The sequence below is a fragment of the Columba livia genome, chromosome 4 (genome assembly GCF_036013475.1).
Source record: "Columba livia isolate bColLiv1 breed racing homer chromosome 4, bColLiv1.pat.W.v2, whole genome shotgun sequence".
Lineage (NCBI taxonomy): Eukaryota > Metazoa > Chordata > Aves > Columbiformes > Columbidae > Columba > Columba livia.
Window position 1 is genome coordinate 35,369,856 of NC_088605.1, and position 25,592 is coordinate 35,395,447.

Genomic DNA, 25,592 nt, shown 5'->3' on the forward strand with positions numbered 1-25,592 from the left:
AAATTTATGAATCTACAATAGCTTCATTGATACTAATTAATATTTCCATTTTTAAAGCTAGATGCTACAAATTTTGTAAGAAAAAACAAAAATACTATCAGTACACTAAATCCATTGCAAAGCTGCATAAACGCTTTTTAACTCCACAGCCCTGAAAGCTGACGAATTCACCAAACTAATTTTTAAGCTTTAAAATGGTGTGTGATACCATGATCTAGACCAGGGATGTCAAACTTATTTTCACCAGGGGCCACACCAGTCTTGCGATTGCCTTCAAAGGGCCAAATGTAATTCTAGGACTGTATAAATTTTTGCAAGCAAACATACACACTTATGAGCAAATCACCTGACATAACCTGGACATCTACGAATGCCCCAAAGTACTCGAACCACATTCTAGGGTTCCCCTCCTTCAATTATAAAGGAGTTACAGAAATATACTCTGTTCAGACAAATCCTTTCTGTACTAACTTTGACAAATATGATTTTCACTGGCACACAGAGAACTTATGCTTGCAAAATACTCCTGGATGTGAAAGCACTGATTTCTTTGCAGTAACGCAAAACCATGCACCAATAACCATTAAAAAAAAAAAAAAAAAAAAAAAGAGCTGACATATTTCATGACCAAAAAGTCATTAGTCTGTTTTTATGGTAAGGATGGAACATATTAAGATCCCAATTCATTGAATACTCATACAAAAGAACGAAAAAAGTGGGGATGGTGAAATGACAGAAACCTGCAGGGAGATGAATCCCACCTATACCAATGCTTTAAGTCAAACAGACTTCACCAATCTGCTCCAATGCATTTGGAAAGCATCAGTTAAGTAGATTAAGTAGAAACACCTGTGAGAGGGGCTGTGCTAATACAGACCAGATCTCAGGGAGCTCAAAAAGCAGTAATAATGCAGAGACAATGAGACACAATATTCAGAAAGACTGGGAAAAAGCAATGTAAAATAAACCTCAAGTGATAACAAACACTGCATAAACGCTTTTTAACTCCACCTTTACTGACACTACCTTCAAACTTAAAAACAAAGAAAACACAGCCTACTTTTACTCTAACATATACCTCAAAAAAAAGCACAGCATTGCCAGCCGGGCGAGGGAGGTGATTGTCCCGCTCTGCTCCGCACTGGTGCGGCCTCACCTGGAGCACTGTGTGCAGTTCTGGGCAACACAGGGTAAAAAGAGACAAAGCTACGTGAGAGTCTCCAGAAGAGGGCTACATAGTTGGTGAAGGGTTTGGAGGGGAAGCCGTATGAGGTGCAGCTAAAGTCACTTGGCTTGATCAGCCTGGAGAAAGGAGACTGAGGAGAGACCTCATTGCAGTCTATAGCTTCCTCACAAGGGCAGGAGGAGGGGCAGGCGCTCATCTCTTCTCTCTGGTGACCAATGACAGAACCTGAGGGAGTGGCAGAAGGTGTGCCAGGGGAGGTTTAGGTTGGACATTAGGAAAAGGTTCTTCACCCAGAGGGTGGTGGAGCACTGGAACAGGCTCCCTAGGGAGGTGTCACGGCCCCAAGCCTGACAGTGTTCAAGAAGAAACTGGACAAAGCCCTCTCGATGATCCTTGTGGGTTCCTTCCAACTCAGGACACTCTATGATATCTAACAATATATGAAAACATTTATCAAATTATAATAGCTGCATTTTCTCAACATACCTTTTCCAGCCTCAAAATGCCAAATAAAGAGCAGTTTATCCTTTCAATAGGCAAGATCATTTGTTAAATAAGTGGTTTTTACACATTTTACTGACAATTTTTGAGAGATTCTTTCTGTTTCAGAAGCTGGATGCTAGGTGGATATTGTGTGCTAAATTTGTAGCAGCTTTAAGTGACTTTAAAAACTAAAAGTATTCACTTAACTGCTGAACATTACATTTTTAGGTCTTAACGGGGGTTTTGCCATGTCCCTTATGCACACTAGATATAAATTATATAGCATGGGCCCTGTGAAAGCCCAGCTAATTCCCCTACCTGCACCTCACTCCTAGTTTGGTCTTGTCTTTTCTGCATTACATATCTTACTATTCTCACCCTATGGGCCAGAGGAGACTCATTATCCACCTGAAAAGCAAAAAACACAGCACACATCTAAATCTCAAACTGATATTTGCATGTCCTCATTATTTCAACAGGAGCTTTGCAAATTCATTTCAAGGATATAGTTATAGTTTGAGAATTTCCAGGAGCTCCCAGAAGATCTGACATTACATCTCCCCTGTTCCCTGGAAGTGAACCAGGTTGGCAAAATGAGAGATGCTTTAAGCCTCTGACCACTTGTGAACTTATCTTCTAATTTACATCTGCTCAAAAAATGGACTGTACACTCAAAAGCAAAGCAGTAATTCTCACTCTACGTGTTGTCAGCGTAAATGACCTCACCATCCAATTTTCAGTCCAATTACTGTCTGCCTACTGGCTACCAAAACCATCCTGCTGCTGAGTAGTTGTAGCAATATGCCTCAAAACCTTGCAGTGATTTTCACCAATTATTATTATTATTATTATTATTATTATTATTATTATTATTATTATTATTATTTTTATTGGTGATCTCAACTGAAATAAATTGTTTCCCATTCCTAATAAAGCAAACACATTTCATCCAATAACCAGATAGTAGAATCTTCACATTTATCTTCACATGTTCTTTCCACCTGTTCATGTACTACATGACAAGCAATTCTTAACTCCTTAGCTGAAAAATATGATACTCCTAAATACTTATATACTTGCTTTCCCTATAACCAACAGCTTGACTGACATCCTCAAGAAGGAAACATGAGTTAAGATCCAGTTAGTTAACCAGTTTCTAGATTTCTGCTGTGCATCTGAAGAAGGACTGTACTATCATCCAATTTGTAGAGATGTTGAATTCTGACACCTTAAAAAAGAGTAGGAAATACTTCAAAACTCGTAGATAAAAGGTATGAAACAAAAAAGCTCATTATGCAAATTTGGGAAGCTAATTTGTAAAGTTAAACAATCTAAAAGTTCCAAGTCACGAAACACATGCCAGGACTTAAGCCAGATTGCAGGAACATACAAGAAGACAGGAATGGAAATACAAGGTCAAAGCAGGAGATCATATAATTTCAAGTGCTTTCCACTTGCTATAAGGCTCTGCTAAAGGATCCTACACACCAAATGCATCAGCAAAGTATTATGGTGCCATAAGAAGTTGCAGCATTCTTTTCTTGTACAGAGGATACATAAGCAATGGCAGAGAAACTTTAGTGAGGGCATCATTCTCCCACTGAAATCATGAGACCCGACAGGTCTGATGAAAGCAGAGTCCTAGTGCTCATGCCAAAAGAGACCAAACGGAAACGAAGACTTTTTCTCACTTTGAACTTGTAAGGTTTCCAGGAGGCATGTGAATGCTACAGAGTTATCATAATGCCTTTTCAGGTCAAATATCCTTTGCATAGTAACATGAAAGAATCAAAAACATACAGATTCTTTATGCTGGAGGAAGAGCTCAGGTACAATTAGCATGTACCACATAGAATCTCAGGCACATGTTTTACAGAGAATTTTATTGACTATACTGAGTAGCAAAGTTCAAGTAATTCTTAATGGATGACAAGGAGACAGATTGTGGCCTCTACCTTAATTATGACCTTCAAAATTACACCAAACACATTTTAAAGGATATTAGAACTATGACCCAGCCACTGAGTCTGAGTTAATATCTTAAGTAATTTTTTTTTATACAACTAACGATAGCGTCATATAATAATGTCAATAAATTGAATGCAAAGTTGTTATTCCAATTTGCCAGCTTCCTTATCTTAAAAGCATGTGTGAGTTGCTTCCTCTGTTTCAAGACCCTATAGACTTCCTTTGCCTCAGTTTTGAGTCCGCCCCATCCTTGATGATCTCTTCCATATCTACGAGCACAAGTGTCAGCCTCCATTTTGCCATTGCTCCAAACAACCCAGTAGCATTTCCAATTAATTCTCTCCTGCTTTGTTTGCACCCTGGTTTCTCAGCACTCATCTCAATGCCCCTGCCCCAATATGGGAGTTTCCAAATGGTGGCTGGGAGCACTGGAAAGAAGGTGTGCCAGGGCAAAGAGAGCATGACTGCAGCATGAGTAGCAACTCCTGCTGTAGCATATTCTCTGTCTTCATGTTTCTTTGTGTTTATCCCTCTAAGGAAGGAAGGTGGGTGGGGGAAAGCTATGGACTTCGGCAACTGTAGACCGATCTACATTTGCTAGGCTGTACATACACTTAACAGTATTTTCATATTTGCCAATAGAATCCTGCAAAACATTTACTGGTCTGGGGTTACTTTTTCTCACGCTAATATAGAAGGTTTGAGCTGGAATTTAAAATACAACACTTGGGTGTTAGGAAACCTGGCAAATTCTCAAACTGGCAGGTGTTAAAGAAAATAAATAATCAAAACAATTCTCACAGTCCAGCTTGCAAAAGTGTTAAAAACAACAGAAATGCATTGTTATTAAATACTATTTAAGGCCACCTAAGCAACTGAGATAGGTGGATAGCACTAAACATTTTTGTCAGCTTTCAAAACGCAACTTTTCTTACACATTGTTTATAGCAATCTGCAGGGACCACAGATTCACAGGAATGAACAAGACAGTGAGAAGGATTATCCAGTCTTAATACAACACTAACTTGTTCTTGAAACCTCTGGGACACAGATTTCACAGCCTTCCCAAGACATCTCAACCAGTACTTAGCTACCCTATTGCCCAAACAAAGTATCTCTCTCAACAATTATCACACTGTTTCTTGACCTGCTGAAAGAATGACCCACAGAGTTGTTCCCTTTCTCCTTCCCATCAGCCTTGTACATATCTGAAAATTTTCCCTTCTTAGAAAAACACCCAGTTCAGCCATTGTTTCTTCAGATGACATACTTTATGGTTTAGATTTCAGGTAATTCTGTTTTTTCCTCCCATGGTCTTGGGTCCAAAACTTGATACTGATTTGTGAATCTCAGTGGTAGACAGTACTACTGGAGTAGCCTTACCAGTACTGAGAGATGCTGAAGGAACTACTTTATGACTATTTCATATTACACTCATGGCTTCACATCCCCTCAGGTATTTTATCTTTCCCTTCACAAAATGATTACTGGGTTGATTAACATTCTGTAAACAATGCCTTGTAGTACTTAGCTCCTTTCCTGCAGAACTCCTGCCCAGAAAGTGGGAATTAATTCAGAATTGCACTTGTACTTTTTCTTACTGAACTGCAGCTTATTTACTACAGGTTTTTGCACACAAGTCCAACATTTGAAGACTGTAATGCTAAACCCTTCCAGCAAAGTGTTCGCAGCACCTCCCAGCCTTGTACTGCTAGCAAAAGCTCATAAAAAATATCCCAAACATTAAAAAATGTGATGAAAATATTGAATAGGAGTGGGACCAAGATCTCCCCCCAAACCTCAGCCTTTAGTTGTTTAGATGGCAGATCAAGCAGCCCTCCTCTGCACATACAGCAGTCTATAATTCTGCTCGTTATATTTGTGGTGTGACACAACATGTAATGGAAGTGAAAGGGAATGGATATTCCCAAATTTATGACTTGATTCACAAAGAAACAAACCAAAATATTCAGTCACTCAGGGGTTACATAAAATGCTCGTCTCACTACTGTGTCTGAAAAACCTAATGCTGTGGAAGTTTCTGGTTTTACTGTGTGGAATACTCACATCGACTGAAACCTTACACCAAGCCAAATTTATGAAAAGTCTGGTTTGTCTCCAAGGCTGTATTAAAACAAAACCAAAACCAAACCAAACCAAACACAAACCAAACCAACAAACATTGAGGCTGTCAATAAAGGTGCAAGTGATAATGATGCACAACTCAAAACCGGTAAATAGCAAGGGTTGGAAGCACCCATCCTTATATGTAACAGAAGCAGGTAGCTTCTGTTTTCACTGTTTGCTGACGTTAATGCAGTAACACTGAGTAACTGCTGACAATTAGCCAGAAGATGGAGCAGAGGTCTTGTAAGAAAATTAGTCCCTTGTGGCAAAATATTGAAAATTCAATTACATTCTGTTTATTACAGGCCTACATTAGGAACTGCATTCATAATAAAGATCTTGATAATACACAAATTAATCACAGCAGAGGGAAGTGCTTGAGTAACTTTTTTACTCCTTGATGTATTCTTTGATATTAAGTTTTTAATACATCCATAGGTACACTGAAATTCTTTCTACAGAGCTTTTCAACTAAAATTCCTTAAATACAACAGCACGATATGTGAACATTGTTCTCAAAGACAACAAAATAATTTATATTACAGTTTGTTAGACTAAATGTGTAGATAACTTTTAAATACCCTTTAGGTTGTCTCCATATCTTAAGATTCATATTTGTGCTTCTATGAAGTACGCTATCATGCAAACATAGTTAAAATCATATAGGCTACAGCCTTGCATAGTTTTCTACATGTGCTCATATTTAAATATGTTAATACTTTCTTCTAATTTAAGAAAAGCCAAGGACTTGGAGGTATGCATATCCAATTTCTGCAGATATTGCAGATCAGTTTGAAAGAATATTGAATAATGTAGTTCTTAATACAGAGGCTATAGCAACTGCACAAAATGCTCCCAAGATGAGCAGCAAGATATAAATTCATGCTATGACAATGTGTATTGGATACTGTTGAATAATTTAGTTTCTGAATGAATTTAGTCAGCAGTTTGTTTAGCCTTTTAATAGTCTATTGCCTACATTTAAGACCTAGTTGCAAGTTCTTCAGCACAAAGGATTTAAACTGATGTATTTCAGGTCTAGCTATGTGCTTACTGATTTTAGTCGTATTTTGCCAGGGAAAACAGTCAAACCTGTGATACTTTGCTGATTCCAAAGTAGAATAAAAATGTACATTTTCTTCACATTTAACTTAATCTTATATGTTACCTGAAAAATGCAAAAATCTAGAAAAAGCAATGACAACATGAACAGTATTCTAGAGGTTAGCTGTCTCTAATTTTGTTTGTGAGAGATTCTTAAGGAATTCTGGTACCAGAATTTCAACACCAAATACAGCAAACAAAGACTTGAAACTTGGTCCTGCCTGACTAGGTTCTATGTTACTGAAACTCTGGATCCAAAGAGTCTGAGTATCATCTGTAATATCTTTCCAGTTTAAAGAAATTGCTTGGTTTTTATTGTAAAGGAGTGCCCTGAATCTGCAAGGTACAGCAACTCTCAGTGGTGCTCAAGTCACTTGTAACTCAACGCCAGCCCCAATGGCTGGATCAGATGAAGTCTGAATGGAGACTGACTCCTCTACCTGGTGACAAGCTGCTCCAATGGGTTTGGTGGGATTGGAGAAGAGAGCATTTCATCGAGTTACAGATACTTCGAGAAAGTTGATTTTATCTCCTCTCTCTCATGCTTCGTGAATCCCACGGGAAACAATTAAGCACACTGAGCATGGTGGTGTGTGCAGCTCCCCAAAACATGAGACAGAGACATGTGGGCCCATTTGCTTAAAAATAAATAAATAAATAGATAGATAGATAGATATCGTCTGTTACTGAGTTTATAGAATTTGAAGTCTCCGGTTAAAAACCTGAACAGGAGATAAGGGAAAACATAAAAATGGTATTCTAGCGGAGTGTGAAAAATGTCAGTACATGATCTAAGAGCACTGATAGAATTAAAAACAAAACAAAACAAAACAACAGAATCAATTCAAGAAATTCAGAGCAATTTAGCCAAAGCCTGGGCAAGAACACTAACTCAGCTGCACCCCCACTATCACGGGAGGTGGCATGTAACCAAAGAAAGGGCAGTAACATAATCTTTGCTTTTTCACCTTCGTACAAGTAGATAAAGAACATTCCAGTAGCAGCAATTTGACATACACTCCAAGAACATACAGAACCATTTCCATTTATCCAAAATATGCAAAAAGCCAGCATCTCAAAGCTGCTTATAATTTGTGAAGTAGTTTTAATGCAACCTCACCTGAAATTATCAGAGATTGTCTAGGTTTTTGCATCCACCTTATTTTATTAATTGGTTAAAATCCAGTGAGATTATGTGCAGGATTCAGAAGTACTTCTGAATTTATAGAAGTTTTGCCTTTTTTAAAGTTACTGCAAATGTATTTTATTTTATATGTATGTACAAGCATACATTAAAAAACAGATACCCAACCTTTTCAAATTGCTTAGTTCAAGGTAACAATGGCAGAGTTAGGAAGTTTGATAGAAAATAAGCATTACAAAGCCCACTTTTAATTAGGAAAACAAAATCAGAAAGATTAAGTAGTGTGCAAATGCAGAGACAGCAAATTAGTGACCAAATCAGGATTTCATTGCAGAATCTCTGACTTCAAAGCAAACACTCTGAAGGCTTCCCACATGCAAAGTTCACAAGAAACTGATAAGCAGAATGAAAGTCACTGGGACTGGAGTTTAGTCGAGCTAACAGTTGTGCTTTAGTAATTACAAGTGATCAGGACACTGAGTCTAACCTTAACTCACAGCAGAACACTCAGCACTGATTCAGTGCTGAATTTAATGGACATAATGAACCATTATCATCACATCCAGGAGTATGGTACATTTTCTTTGATTATTTCCACAGACTATCCAAAACTCAAGTCCACTTAGCTTGTGAAGTCTGATGAGAGCACAGCCTGAGGTAATACAGACACAAAAACAACTCATAAAATATTAGGTCAGGCTTGATTTCACAAGGAAAAATAAAGTAGGACCCCAATGGAAGAAATGATTGTGGGGTTTTTTGTGTTGTGGGTGGGATTTTTGTTTGTGTTTAAATTATTTTTAAAAATTATTTTCTTTGATTTTTTTCAATTGCTTGTTTTTTCCTGAAGGCAAAACACATTTTCATAATCACACATTTTGCATAACAATACATTACACTGTTTGGCTGTTTTATAGGTTCTGGGGAAGAGAAGCACTGCTCCTTAAAAGTAGAACAACAGAGAATGACAAAACAGATTCAAAAAGTATTTATTTTATGCATATGTCTATGATTTATTTTTTTTTAGTGTACTGCATTCAAACTCTATTTTAAAAGGTTTAAATTACAAGAAAAACTGGATTTTGAGATAATCAATAATACCACATCACCTAAATGGTTACTTCAAATTCATATTATGAATTCTAGGGTAACCAGAATCAGCAGGGAATCATGTAATCCAGTTCCCCAAGAGACACTGTCTCTTTTATTTACCAAGCATAGATACCTTTCTCATTGAAAACAAAACTGAAATCTTTGAGTTCAATTAACTCTCCAGCCTCACCAAAAGTACATTACAGTACATTCTTTTTTAAAGAAATAATTTATCAGAATTCTCCTTAATGCTTTTTTCATAACATTGAAATACCTTGGAAAAGAGGATGAAAAATTCAATTGTGTAGACCTGATGAGAGGAACAACAATCCACTCTGAACAAAGGTAAGCCGATTAACTTTTTCATTAAAAAAAAAAAAAAAATCAATATATTTGATAGTACAAAGAACTTGTAAGAAAACGAGAAAGAAATTATTTTGTGTTTTTTTTTTTTTTAAAGCAATTTGCTAACTAAAAGTATGTGGATTCTTAACTTTTTTTTCAATATTGTTACAGTTGTTTAAATGTGTTCCCTAAGTCCCAGAATTGCAAAGATGACTCTCTGGATAAGAAGAAAGTTATTAATGTACACAAAGCGGGCACTCCAACATTTTCTGGGTAAGTTCGATTAATAGCTTTATGTGATATGTTATATTTGGAAAAAAAAAAAAAAAAGGTAAGAACACTAATTTATCTTTCCAAAAATGTATCAAGGCATCTTTAACAACTGAAACTGAATTTTGAAATGTATATACATGCTACAGAGCCATCTAAGCCACACTTTACAAACAACACATAGTATCATGAGGACTCCAACATTATTCTAGTTTAGGTAATGTTGAAAAATAGGTATCTTCCAAATTATTCAACTTTACGAGCTCCTAATTGAAGGCAGCAGATGAAAATACTTTTATCTGCTGTTTATGGACTGCTGTTATATGGATACATTTAGATCGTACTGAAATCCACTTTTTAAAGACAAGAGGTTCTTGTGTGCTTGGGACTTGCTGGAAACAAGAATTGTAACTGTAGAATAGCAAGAAGAGGGGTTTTCCCCATGTACATGACAAAGTATTTCAGCCTTTTCATTCAGTAGTTACAGGGCTCACCTAGCAGGTACACCCATCTTCTGGCAACCTAAAAAAACAGAGGAGTGACACAACTACATAAAACTGCCTTGGCAGCATCAAGATGGCAGAAGGAAATGGCTTTGCCATCAGCCTTGAAGGCATAAATCTCTGCAGCGCTGGGAGTGGATAAATATCCTCATTGCCACATGAATAAGAACAGAAAGAGGTGAGGAGAATAATAAAAAAAATGAACTCTTGAGTTTAACCTCTGGCTGACAAGTTGCCAACAAGCAACACTCAGGTAAAGCAGTCACAAGTAATTCGTTTCATGCTGTCACTTTGACTTTGTTTGCTCCCTGTATGAAGTCAAACGTTGCTGCATTTTTTATGTCACAGGAATTGTGACATAGGAATAAAACCAGGCATATGAACTCTCTCCTTGCTTGGTTCTGCTCATAGCCTAATGGCCAGCAGATACCAGAACATTCTAATAAGTTGCATTTTGGGGTAAGACACAAATAACCTTAGACATTGAAGAGATTTTTGTCTCAAAAACAATACTCTTACAAACTGTCTTCCAGCAACTTGCTAGCACCACACAAATTAAACTGAAGGCTGCTGAGGAACTACCAGATCCTGAAACATTTAACATAAATTTTCATGTGTATGAGGAATGTTAAACAACGAGCATAGTTACTTGGCGTCTCAGAGCTTTTCTTTTGGAACTAAAGCACTTGTGGTTCTCCGTACTCCACAGTAGTCCTTGCTGTATTTTTAGAGAGCAAACTTCAATTTTCAGGTAAGTATACAAAGGAAATGTGAAGGGAGGGGCAAGTTACAACCACAAAAATGTGAACCAGTTTGTCTATCCATTAATTTCTTTTTCTGAAACATCTACACACCACAGGACAGATACAAAGTCAGCAAAAGCACTGGTGGTACAATTCTAGAGATAGAATTTTTGGTGAGATCCCCCATTATTTTGCAGCTGCAGACAGAATGGATGAAAGACAGCCAAGGCAAAACACAGCTAATCTAACAAGCAAATATAAGTCTGAGAACAACAGACTTCTACACTCGACCCACTTCTATATCAAGTCTTGCTGTGAATTTAGTCAACATTCTCTATTTCAATTTGATTTTTCTGGGTAAGATTTTCAAAAGCTCTTATATGACTTAGGAGAACAAGTCCTATTACAACTCTGAGGACAACTCTAAATGTCCAACACACTTTCAAAAAACTCTACCTGTAAAATGGAAAAAACAATCATTACTGTCTGCCTTTAACCAGACTGATACAAGAACTAAAAGGAATAACCACCACTGTCCCTGCATGAACTCCTCACTTTTCCAAGGCTCGAGAGGCTAATATAACCTTATCATGACTTCAGGTCAAAAGACTGAGTCTAATGGACCAATGGAAGGAATTAATTTCAGAGCTCAGGACCTTTAATTGGGAGCAGATGGTGCCTAGTCCCTATAAATTTAAAGTCTGGGGCCTGTTAACAAAAGCATCTAATCTCATCTCAATTGCCATAAGCAGCCAGAACCCAGCAATATTGAGTTTACAAAACAATATACCAATCTCCTAGAACTCAACTGAAAGCAAACAAGCAGCAAAGACAGTTAATGAAAAAGACATCATATGTTCTCTGCAGCTAAAGTAGTTAAGGGAACGAGCACCAGAATTCCCCACTGAGTGCAGCTTTTAAGTAATGTTAAATCTCCTTATTGAAAATACAGCAATCATACAATGAAGAACTTAGCAGTTTAAACAATTCTGGTTAACTTGACATGGAAGGAAACTGGATACTACCCATTTAACCAAGTAGTGATGCTAGAGGTCGCTCTTTTCAAAGTCATTTTGACCCAGGTATCTTGGAAACTTAGTTTATAATCTTTGAAGTTCTTTCGAATATTCCGTCTTGATACATTCGATAACTATCTTGAACAGTAGGCACAAAACTCTGAAGCCTTTTCCACAAGCCTTTGCCAAAAAGGATCTTAGATTTCTTGTTTCTGCTATTTTTTCTAAAAACTGCACAAGTGACCAACAGTTTGGTTGCATGAAACACCCTATGAAAAGAAATTCAAGTTTTGTATTGACATGAAGCAACCCAAATTCTTTAGACTATTTGCCACAGGTGCAGACTGAGACTCCATAACATTAGACACCAGCAATTACACAGAACATTTTATTTCTAAGTGTAAAGTGGTTATATAGAAGTATTACATCTATAAAAACCCAGCGATTGGAAAAAATATCGTTCTCTCTAGCATACAGTAGGTCAGTGGCAGAGTGTGTAACACCAGAATAGCTTTTCTTTGCCTATGCTCATGACTGCATACACATTTGCTATGGAAATGCTTGTAAGTTTTTAGATCATTTGAAGAAGAAACCAGTCTTCAACCCTGTATGTTTAATCTGAAAGAAAACTATACATACTAGCCATGAGAATAAAACTGAAAGGTCTTGTAAGGATAGCCATATATACACATACACAGTCACACACACACATTTATGCATCTATTTCACAACCGAAGGACAAAAAGCAATCATAATATAGTCAAGCAGAGAAGTGAGTCTGTTGTCAGTCTTCACACTGCTGCGGCCTGGTTTCCCAGGTCCGTTGCTTCTTTTTCTGCTGCGAATACAGCACTGGAGGTAGAAACACCCACATTTTGTCTCAGATGTACCTACTCAGCAGACACGGCACCCTGGGGAGGGATTTGGCAGTGGCAGCGCAGACCTGGCACTGCAGCTGCACAGAACCTTCAAACCCCGAGAAAATTGTTACCTACTATGGCTGTTCTGATAAAAAAAACGAGTGATACACACATTAACCATTTGCATATTCATCATTTAATCCACATCTAATTTATATTGTTTTCCCTCATCTTTCCTAACTTGATGCTGTGGGTTCACAATTGCAAAATTTAAATAAAAAACAAAAAGTAAAAAAAAAAAAAATCATAATAATTTAATTTTTTTTTAAATCAAAGCAAGGTATTCGTAAGTATTTTGCAAACTCCTGTGCACTATATAGAAATCAGGACTAATCCACAATGAACACAGCAGGCAAAGGGCCTTCCCCTGAAAGGTTTCTAACATGAAGTTAAAAAAAAAAATTCACCTTGGTTTCAGTGTGCCAAAACCACGCTTCTCTACAACATACACGAGAAAACAGCAGACAACTAACCACAAAACCTATATCATTTAGGAAAAAAAGGTACAGTAAATGAGGGGGAGGTAGAAGAAAAATCAAAAGCATTTTGCTAACATGCATTTCTTTTCCTGAGATTTGAGAGCTCATCTTCTTTCAACCTCAAATAAAAAACAACTTAAATTTTGCCAACAGATCACGCAGCACATTATATAGACCAAAAAAAAGTTGCCATCATTTCCAATCACACACTGTTTTAATAACTGTAAAAGGATTTCATTTTAAAATTTGACTCGAAACTTATTTCAAAATGAATTCTCATCTGAATTGAAGAAATAGAACCTTTTATCCAGAAAATATCAAAATAAAGAACTGTCTATTCCAAAAGCCTTTGCAGCTTTTCAGAAAAAAAAACTCAGAAACAAAAAATAACGACTCAACAACAACAACACAAAACACCCAAACAAAACAAAAACCAACAAAAACCCAACCAAACAACAACAAACTTGACAATTTTTCTCCAGCTGTTATTGACCATTATGCAAAGGCTGTCACCTATATTTATTACTGGTACTCTGACAATAGCACAGCCTATATTTATTTTAAACTTTAAAATCATTATTGGATTGTTTTCTCAATCCTACATATTTAAATACACAAGTAAAAACAATTAAAATCTTATTTCAAATTAAAATTAGATGACGTTTAAAAAACACCTTTAACAACTCAATATGAATAAGCTAACTTTATATAGAACAGGTACTATTTAAATTTTGCCTCTACCCTTTAATTTGGCTTTTTGTAATGAATATATAAATGTATGTGTATATATGTGTATGTTTATATCTACACACCCCCCCCTATATCCACATAAATATAAAGGGAATTAAGGAAGTGACTGCTGAGAAACTGGCTTTCAAATGACAACAAACCAAATAATCACACAGCTTTGACATATTTTTTTCTGCTTTTTATTCCAGTGATAATTATGTCAATAAACCTGATTCAGCAAATCTGTTGCTCTCCAATTCATTAATTAAAACAATTTACTGCTACCACTGTGATTTTTCAAGGACATCAAAACCACATTCCAAATCAAAACAGCAGAGATCATCAGTTTATAGCTGTGCAAAGCATGCTTTGCTTTCATGGCAACCTTACAATTAAAATACACACAACCTAAAAGAAAAATATATGTTTGCTTTAAGATTTCCTTGCACAAGCACGTCCGGAAGAACACATTTTGTTTAGGTAGACTGAAGAACGATATTTTTTTACATCAACCTTAAAATAAGGAGAAAAAAAAAAAATCTATCCGAAGTTAACCATTTCCAACTGGAAGATTAAACAGGATATAAATATTAATGTTATAGGAAATTGCAAAGCAACATTTTTATAGCCTTCATTTTTCTCAATAGGTTTCCTGCTTGTTCATTTTTGGGTTGAATGATAACACAATCATCTCTCACACAAACACACACAGAAAAAACAGCAACAACAACAAAAACAACAACAACAACCAAAACTAAGAAACACCACAAAACTAGAACAGAAGTGAAGAATTTCTTTTGTCCATCCTCTCCCAAAACTCAGGACCAACAGGAACTACCCCCAACATTTTTTAATTGCTTTGGAAAATCAGAGATGAAATATTCACATGGTCCCCAGCAATCTCTTTCACAGACACACAGTCTGTCTGTCTTAGCACTGCTGAGCGCAGCAGTCAGACTATTTCAGCTGTGCTGTACTCAAAAGACATGTTATAAGGTTGTGGAAGAAACCCTCATATACCACAGAAAACACTGTGGACAAATAAGCACTACAGCCTTCAGCTGATGGCTACCCCAGAGGAATACAGAAATGGTTCCTGAACATGCAGGATGTGGAACAGGAAAGCCAAAGCTCAACTGCAGCTGGTTGCCAGTTCCTTGCAGGTGAAGAACAAGGTAATAAGCAGCACTTACACAACCCAGGCACAAGTCCACACAAGCCAAGGGGATGAGACAGGAGGCATCCATGGGTGCTGGCAGAGCTGACCAATGTCAGTGAAAGGCCACCCTGTGATTCCTTGAAAGGTCATGGCAATGGAGGAAGGTTTCTGATGACTTTTTAGAAGATAAAGGTAATGTTCAAGAAGGATAAGTATGTGGGGAAGAAGAGGCAGTCAGCCTCACCCTAGTCTCCTGGGGAAGATTACGAACACATACTGCTGGAGTCATCCTTCATAACCCTGGATAGAGCTCCACGAAAAGAAAGTGATTGAGAACAGCCAGCACATGTTTACCAAAGGCAAATCACACCCAAACAACCTGATGGCTTACCATGAACAGTTAATTGTCTCAGCTGACAAAGGGAGAGTGGCAAGTGTTGTTTTTCTTTGCTTTAGAAAGGCTTTCAACATGGTCTCCCATAGTATCCTGGTAGCAAAGCTGCAGAAAGACAGACTGGATGGGTGAGCTACAAAATATGGAAAATCAGTTGTACGAACAGACTGAAAGAATAGTGGTTTGTAGTACAAAGACCAACCATTGGTCAATATTAATGGCATTCCTGAGGGGCTAATACTGGCACTGATGCTGTTTTATTTCTGTACTACATTCAACATATTGAGAATGAATGGGATGGAATGTGCCCTCAGCAAGTTTGTGGATGACACCAAGCTGGACAGAGTGATCAACACACTGCAGGACAAGAGGCATCTCAACAGGCTGCAAGAACTGGCTGAAAGAACCTCATGAATTCCAAAGGCAGAATAACCTCATCTAACAGTACTGGCTGGGAGCCCACTGGAAAGCAGCTTTGTAGTAAAGAACCTGGGGAGTCAATGCGGACAAGTTCAGCAGCGTGCCCTTTCAACAATAAGGCCTAACCACATACTGGGTTGCATTCAGAAGAATGGAGCCAGCATACCCTGGGAAGTGATTAGTCCCTTTTATTCATCATTGGAAGACCACATCTAGGGTACAATATAGAGTCTGGGGCTCGCCAGTACTTGTACAACCTTGACAATCTGGACCTAATCCAGTGGAGACCGACCAAGATGATTGGAGTCCTGAAGCACACAACCCGAAGAGAAGATGAGTGAGCCTGGAAATGGTAAATAGGAGAAATCTAACTTTGGTCTTCCAGTGATCACAATTGCAGCAAGGGAAACTCTAATTAGATATGAAGGGGAAAAAATATTCACAATTAAATCGGTTAGGCACCAGAAGAGTTGCCCAGAGATCATGTGGAATCTCTCTTCTTGTAAATTTAAAAAAAAAAATTCGACTGAACAAGGCCTTGAGCAACCTCATCTAAATCAATGTTAGTCCAGCTCTAAACAGACGGTTGAACCACATAACTCAAAAGGTCCTTTCTAAGATGAATTATTCTATGATTTTCTAAAGGACTGTGATTCAGCCACTTGTCTTTCTCACATTTAGGAAATGTTAGTATTCTCACTTAAATGTAGGTCTTTGCACTTGTATTAACTGAACTGCATGTTTTCATGTGGAATTACTTCTCCAGCTTTCATCCTGTCCTACAAAGTGCAGGTGATTCTTTGCAGGTTACAACGTTCTATCTGCATTATCCAAGTCATTAAGAAAATCTTGTCAGTCTATGTGGAGCACTATTTGATTCAACTTGCCAGTTCATGAAATACTAATAATAATTCTTTATGGATTTTTCCAATAAATTGTACATTTATCTTGCAATAATGAACCTATACCATGTGTCTCTATTTATGAGTATGTCAGGAGCGAGGCAGAGTCAGAAGCCTTACTAATATCAAAATACCTATTACTGTTAGCGTCTGCTTTTTCCTTATCAAGGAGTGGCTTACAGCATCACAGAAGGAAATCAGTATAGCTTGACAAGACTCATTTAGTACAAACAGATGCTTATTGTTATAAAGCATAAACTTTTAACATTTTTTTTCTAAGATATTTCCTACCTATCTGATTAGGCAGGTTCCTTCTTCTTCTTGCCACTTCAGAAGTTACCCTGTTTTTATGGTTTTGTGTTCCAGAACCATATCCATCCTCAGTGGTTTCTCAGTAAGGAGTCATAAAAAGCCCAGAGGCTGTAGACACTCTATACAAGCAGGGTAAATTTTATTTACCTAGATAACCTCTAAACCTTTATTTAATAGTAAAAAGGTTAGCTCTGTGATCAGTTACTCATGTGGCAAATGCTGAAACAAAAACAACCAGAAGAAAACATATCAGCAATATATTACCAGTCTTCTGTTAAGTAATAAACAAACTCCCGCTTTTCCCTTTTCTTAGCATTCATGTTTCTGTACAATTCTTCATTTTTTTTGCTGACTGTGTCTCAATTTTATTTGTATGCATGATGGACCTCCCCAATTGCATCTTTGTAAGCTCCTCCTCAGAAATTTGACCTTCCTTCCACATTCTGCATGGTTCTTCCTTGAAATTTAGATCTCTGGAGAAACCCTGAACTATCACAGTTGGCTTTTAAACACCCCTTTCACCACTGCTTAATGTCAGAAGGATTTATAAGTTCAACTGCCAAGAGTGAATTCTCTGAAATTTTCTTCTTAGATTTGTTCTTCCTTGTAGACCCCAATTCTAATTTTATTGCTAAGCCTACATTTCCTGTGCATCAGAAGATTTGGTTAAGTGTTTCCAGAGAGCCTCATCCCCTGGCATGATGTTCTGTAGCAGACTCCCATCATGACAGCATCATCCCTTTGGAATCTCACACCTTTCCTCAACAGCAAGTTCAGTGACACTCAAACCTCTGAAATCCAGGAGATCCCAAAAAGTTACTGGAAAGAGGTCAGCCCAGCTGCTCCCTCTTTAGCTATGACTTGCCAAAGGAATTAGAAACATGATTTTAAATTGCATTAACAGTGAATGCTAGGAAGATTTATTGACATATACCCACAGAACTACAATCATAATATAACAGAATCTGAAAATTTGCATAACTACAGAAAACTGGTGGTAGTATTGCAGAAAACCAGGGATGACTACATTTTTGTATGGATTGCTTTTCCCTGTGTCTGTAGCCAAGGAAAAAATTCTATGCCTGTTTAGACATTAAATATTATTTCAGAGCTGAAATATGTCAACAATAAAACAGACTGATTTCCTGGTCATGAAATTTCTTAGCAGCAAAGCAGGATTTAAGAGATATTGGCATGCTTAATGAGGGGTAGATAATTGCTAGATGGAATACTGTGGGAAAGAGTGAAGAAGCTGTAAATGGTGGTATGGCAGTAAGATGAATATTAATTCATCAGCTATGTGGCTGGTTTTGATCAGCAGGCTCAGCATTTGGCTAGCAGGTACCAAGCAGCTCCTATTCAGTAGAGTCCGTCTAAGTCAAGTTTTGCCTTAGCATAAAGAAGGATGTTAAAGAGGTGAAAATGTGTAACACTACTTCCTGAATGATGTGCATTATTTAAGAATGCAGAGTGCCAGTATAAGTTACAGATGTACTGGGTTAGAGAGAACAGATTTAAAATGTCTTGACAAGTATCTTACCAATATATTTCTTGGTTTTCAGAGATCTGAATGCCAGTAAATTCACCATTCTGGAAGGACAAGAGAATATTAGGTTCACAAGAATGCCATCTTCAGTAACTGGCTAACTTGGAGAGGAAGCAAGCAGGTGCCCACACAGCTCAAACTGAAAATTTCTCTTTATAGAAATCCTCAGCAATGAACATTCTACCAGCAGCATCCACTTTTCTGGATCTGTGAAAAATGGGTCCAAGTTTCAAATAATTTATCTAGCCAATTCAGGAACAACTGTCTGAGGCCATGATCTCATATTCCTCTCTCCCTTTCTTCTTTTTATTTTGCTACACCCTGGTCTCCCTGCACCCCCATCAGTGCAAAACTTTCACTAAGTAAGAAAATAAACCCTGCATTCTAGTGCCATCAGAATGATTTTCTGTATGCCTGGATAGACTTTGTGGCTGTGGGCAGAGTCAACTACATGGCACGCTTCTGTCCTTGTGCCCAGCTCTTCTTCAGAAGCACAGTCAATACTGCTTCCAAAGGGACAGAAGGTGACACAGACTTGCTCAAGTCTTAAATGAGTGACTTCCCAGTTGCAATCATTGCCGCAGCCTGAGCTTCAGGCCAGCACGAAAGGTCAGTACAAAACTGGTCATATAACTTCACAATAAATAATAACGCTATAAGGAGCTGGACTTTGGGAATAACTTGCTTGATTAACTTTCATGTTTTGCTTATTAGCTTTCTGATGTCTCATAAAGTCAGGGATTGCAGTTTAACAGATTTTAAAATAATTCAAATAAATAAGTGGATTCTAAGAGACCTTAAAAATATATTGACTCTTGAAGCAAAAGGGCCATCTGAGGCCTAAATATAAATTCTAGCTCATACTCTGCTGTAATATTTATCAAGTTTAAAAGACAAGCTTTAGTAATCTTAGAACAGCTTAACAACATAAAGTTACTGGCAAGCATGTAAAAGATGAACTGCTTGTATTTCAAAGGCACAGCTCCTATAACAATTGCTAACATAAATTTCTTGATGCAGCATTTATGAAGTAACTTGCAAAGGGAATGGAGAAGAAAGCCTGAAGAAGCACATGCGTGCTTGGTGTTCTCCAAGTGATACATCACATAGTAGGTTGCCCAGATTAACAGATGCAGGTCCTCCTTCAGGAAGGCTGACATGACAAATCTCTCAGAATATGATGCCAAGAGTCCTATATGGAACATGAATGAGCTCAAAGAAAAATATTTCTCTTCAGAATGATTTACTGAGCAGTAACCTAGAACTTGATGTGAGAATACATCTATAAGCCCTATGATTCAAAAACAGTTCTAATGTTTTGTTGTTGGTTTTTCTTTTTTTGTTTGGTTGGGTTTGTTTTTTGTTTTTTTTTTTTTTTTTTTTAATCTGCTGGCGTTCATGGTATTAGTTCATTTAATTTTGCAACATAATTATGTGCAATATTTTTTGTTTAAAGAAACTTCTAATCCTGCCACTATTATTCACAAATCTAGGTTGCTTTTGGAGATTCTTAGAAACATAATGTTGAGACCTCAACAAATAAAATTCAATATCTTCAAACTATTTCCACTTATCATAATTATGCCACAGAACCTTGAGTTTTGCCTTCCTGAGGGATATGCAGTCCACAACTATTTTGGAAGAGCAAATACACAGAAAGGTTACAAGGAAGGAAAGGAAATTGTGTTTTGATGCCAAGCTTCTCTTCTTGCCTAACTGATGAGAACGAGAACCCAAAGTACCTTCAACAAATGGTTACTTCTGAGTTCATAAACCTGTAGGATAAATCACAGTTATTATCATTGTGAATAGGCCCATGAACTACAATAAGGTCTGCTTATGGTAATGGACTATTTAAACAGTGAACAGTCTTACTGGGTGAACAGCGGGATCGCTCAAGAACTGGGGGCTTTAGGTGAGGAAAGTATCATCTACTGTTGTGTTTAGCTCATCATAACCTGTTGCTCCTTATCAGCCTTGAAGGTAAACATGTTGCATAGAAATGCATTCACTTGTACAACAATTTCATCAAAATTCATTCAGGAAGCTTTCACACATAGCAACGGGGAACACAGTACAGAGAACTCATCGTAACTCTAACTTTGGTTTCAAAGACTTACCAGATTTGTCAGATTTTAACAGCGTACTGGCACAGCTGTTAACTTCAAGCCACAAATTAACAAACTCACACCTGCAGGTCAGCCCTTTGATTAGAGCACCTGTGCCTCCCAGGATGATACAGCTTCCCTGGCTTTAAATTATATTTTCTATTCTACCATGAGCATTTAACATACTGAGTTCCAACTACATGTATAAACCCGTTTCTCAGCCAAATCTTCTATGTTCGGTGGAAACAAAAATTCAGAGAAAAATACCAAAGAAGATTTAGCTTTTCACCACTTCCATAACATCTCCGCTGAAATGGCGACCTATGACATGGTCCGAATTATGTAAGTTTCTTAACTCTAGGGGACTCTCAAGCCATCAAAATTTCATTAGCCTCACAGCAGTCCTAGTACCTTCTTAAGTTGGATTGCTGGCCTTCCTATCAATACAGAAATCAACTGTAATCCTTTTTAGTGACTAAACTCTTCTTTGAAGTTGTATCAAACATTAGACAACCCTTGCATAATTCTAACCAGTGCAGAATAATGTCTCTTCTAGCACATTCACAGGCTTCTCACACCTGACAAAATAAAACAGAATTCCAACTTTAACTTCATGGAGAAAGTTTTGGCATATTGTAAACAGGCATTTTGCTTTTTCAAAAACTATAAATATAAAGTTTATACAAAAAAGTATACTGAACCTATTGTGCTTCTGAATAAGTTACCTCTTTGGTAATGTAAAGATACAACTCTCTTAAGGAAATGGTGCGTGTGTCTGTGTATGCATGTATATAAAAATGTGTACTTTCAAGATCATTAACGTGGGGTTTTACAAAATAATTAAGAGAACATTTCAGCATAGACCCTTCAGAACAATAACCACAAGGCTGCTCAAAAATTTTTTCTAGATTGCTTTGTAGCTTAAGTATCAAGAGTCATCCAACAGAAACTCCACTGCCAAAAGGAGGCAGGCAAGTACTCCTGTCCTCCTCTTTCAAAACTTGCCTCCGACTCAAAACAGGTTTTCCAAGCATGAGACAAAACACCTGCAAACATGGAGAGCTGTCTCCTCGGGTACCATGCGGCATTAAGTCCAACACAGAAAGGAGGCTCCCCTGTGAAACAGCCATCTTGCACAGACATCTTCAGTTAGAACAGGCCAGAGGTAAGGCAACAAGTGTGAATAAACCCAAAATATAGCTTTGATTTTGTCTTCTCAAACTAAAGGGGAAATAATAAATAGGTAGGACTAAACATTATTGTTTAGAGGATAAAATAAGTGTGTTTTTGGGTTTTTTTAAGAAAAAAAGGATTACCATACATATACACCTACATTGCTGTTCACCACAATTGCCAGCAGATAGAAATAAAATTGCTCTGACCTTTGTACAGCTCAGCAGACAGGTTTAGTAAATTAATAAAATTAAGTGTAGACATGCAGGCAACAGCCATCACTCTAATTTTCATTTTAACTTATTTTTTGTTACTCCTGTTTTGAAATTGTCATATAGAAAGCTATCAAGTTAATAGAATAATCATTTTAATTCTAATAAAGCTGAAAATCTGCAAATAAAACAAAGTTTAACACAAAATGTTTTCTAGGATTTATGCATTTAACACCACATTAGGTTCTGTTCACAGTCTCAAGTGGAGGTAAAAAAATTTTGAAAAACTTTAAAAATGAATCAGTCTATTGCATTAACCTATTTCCATTTAAACACTGAGCCTTAATATACAACGGTCATACCCCACGTCCTCCAAAGCTGCTCTTGAGATTTTTTTTTTCAGATTTTAATTGCACAGTAATCCAGTCCCCCAGGCACGTCAAAGGCCACATGTCCCTCTTCAACACAATTTCAATTGCTCTCATCAACTAGGAAGTTTAAAGCACAATCAAATTTCTTTGAGCCCTGTTAATAAGCCATTCTTTGCGTTCATTCATCCATTCTAAGATTCTGCAACTTCTCCAAGATGCCTTAAAGAAGATTTTACAATGAAACCTTTGATTGCAAGCTGGCCTTGGGGATCAACTTTATCACCACTTACTTAGCTGTTCCCCAAAGGGTAACAGGTGACATGGCCTGAGATAAAACAGCTAATCTTTTTTATGATTAAATTCTTTCAAAGTTACAGCTAAAACATTACAGCCAAAGCTTGCATTAGTTAGGACTGATACTGAAGATTGACTTTTCTGTGAGGAAAAATAAATAATTAATTAAGTGAAGGTAAATAATTCAAGGCCATTCCTTTAAAGATTTAAAATTATTGAGTGCCAACCAAAACAGCAAATAAAACATTGATTTATAGATGGGCATATGCATAAGAACTTACCATTTTCACTGTCGGACTTGTTTTCATGTTCGGTATCAGTCAGAGTGAGGGCTGAGTTGGAACGGCTCGACAGACAGGAACTGCGCCCTGATTTGACCCCCCTGCCCCAAAGTCTCATGGCATGCTCTGGAGACATCACTCCTTCATTTTCAGTATCAGCATCTGACCCTGCACTGATAGAGTAACCTCTGTGGGGGAGCCCCATTTCCGCACAAAATGCCAGTCCTCGACGAGTTGCTGGTTCACAAACTCCTAACTGCCTTAGGGTAAAATTCTGTCCTGATTAGGGGAAAAAAAGATAACAAAAAGTGAGAATTTTTTACTTTTTTTTTTTTTTTTTTTAAAAAAAAAAAAAGAACCTAGAAGTAAAAACTCTTCATGTGCATAATTGTCTCAGGTTATCACACTAGTTGTTTTGTCAAAACTCCACAGGTATTACAATCAAGTGGATTCTTTTGTCTCCAGCTCTCTGCCGTGCCCCTTTTCATCCACACCGCACCTTAGCACTGTTTTCTTAACTGCTTAAACACATCGAAAGTGCTCCTGGATAGGAAAGAAACATAATAGAACCTGAAAACTAAGAAAAGCCAATTCAGAACGCAAAAGGATTAAAAATAAAGGGCAAACTTTTTTTTTTTTTTTTTTTTTAATTTTTCAAAATATGCAAGCAGTAGCAAGGTATTTGTCAGGGTTATTTTTTTTTTTTGTCCTGGTTAGAGGCCAAAACAACAGGCTATTTTCTCCGTTAACATGTCACCAAATGTGGCAATGGAAAAACTAAACGGCAATCAAACTCACTTGGTCTTTATTACATCTCTCTGCCCTGCTTTAATACACAAATATAAACAAACAGGAACACAGCCACCCATTACCTGCAAGGACTACAGTACCATGGTTATTTTTCGTGTCTCTGTATTTTGAGAAACATTTTAGGCTTTTACTGCTGAAAAGTCAGTGCATTTTAAACAGACTTTAAAGCCTCTGTTTTGGGGCAGAGCAAGAGACATAAGTGAATCCCAAATGATTGTATTAATAAATTAGGTGCAATAAACTCGTGGCACTTCAATAACTTAAAGCGTCTAAATTATGTGACACTCTAAAATGACTGCCTTTTTAATGGCTGTGTCTTCATCCTATGTTTATGTCTGTAGATTTAAGACATTTTATGGCACATAGACACTTGGGCAAGCCCACTTGCATGCCTATACCCATAATGCTTTTCCACCCTAGCCCACGCTTATCTCATAGCTCTGAGAAGAAATTAGAACACACATTCAATTTGTGAATTTAACAGTAAAATTAGTAATTTAACAGAAAAATACTTTAGTAAGATAATTAAAGCTTATAATACAACAAGAACAGAATCCTATCAATCAGAAAGTAAAAGTATTGCAGAAGTGTGAATACAGAAGTGTGAATAATTCCTGAAATATCAAGAGTTACTGCCCTATCCACTGACTTGTTTTAAGTGAGCCAGTTAATTATTTTATTGCTGTGGTCATATGAAGTTGTCACTGTAAGTTTCTTTGCAGTCAGAACCATAAATGAATTCTGACAATGACTTTCACTAATAATGAAAATCGGTTAGTAAAATTAGGTACAAATCAAACTGTATTTATTATGCAACTGTGAATAAACATTTGAATGAAAATACAGCTGGGGAGGTATCTACAAAAGGACTAAGCATACCTATGCCTATGTCTGAACAGCATGAAGGGTATCAGAAGAGGGCATTACCGTGCACACTGAGAGTGTCCCCTCAATTTTAAAAGCTGTCGTGCCATGTGAATTTTTAGGTTTTGTGAGAGTTGAAACTAGTAAGAGAAGCAAACAGGCCAAACAAACCACCCAGTGGCAGCAGGGTCAGAGCTGAAGGTAGTAAAGTGACTAAACTGCTTATTATTTTGCATTTTGGTAAATAAATACTAAGGACAACAGTCTAGAACACTGGTTTTACGTGTTTAGTACATTACTACATGAACCTACATTTTCAAACAGCTGCCTGAAGTCAGAACCAAATACAGGAGAAGCCCACGTGCACATGTGTATGTGCACAGGTGTGCCCATACACACATGAAGTGACAAAGGCATACACACAGTTGCATATGCAGCAACTTATTGATTCCAAGAACAGGGTTTTGAGTAGCAAAATGGAAAGGAGAGAGGTATTTTTGACTAAAGACAAGGTTCCTTGAGCCAGTAAAAAACCTGCCATCGACTTCAAGTCTATAAGTTGTTATGCCTATGATCCCCCTAACCTCAGAAAACTGAGACCTGAAGGTGAGGAAGGGTGCAGACGGACACAGATGCT

General features: G+C 37.3%; 1 protein-coding gene across 31 annotated transcripts in view; it reads right to left on the minus strand.

The window, feature by feature from the left end:
* The window catches only part of TENM3 (teneurin transmembrane protein 3), a 1,347,463-nt gene that overhangs the window by 275,368 nt on the left and 1,046,503 nt on the right, over positions 1-25,592 (minus strand). For 25 of the 31 annotated variants that reach the window (XM_065061257.1, XM_065061276.1, XM_065061271.1 and 22 more), the window contains one exon: positions 23,282-23,560. The exons of 5 other annotated variants lie outside the window; for them this stretch is intronic. In XM_065061257.1, coding sequence (XP_064917329.1) covers positions 23,282-23,560 — 279 coding nt within the window. Of the gene's footprint in view, positions 1-18,836; positions 18,887-23,281; positions 23,561-25,592 lie in introns of those variants that run through there. One more of the 31 variants, XM_065061285.1, reaches the window with a different exon arrangement.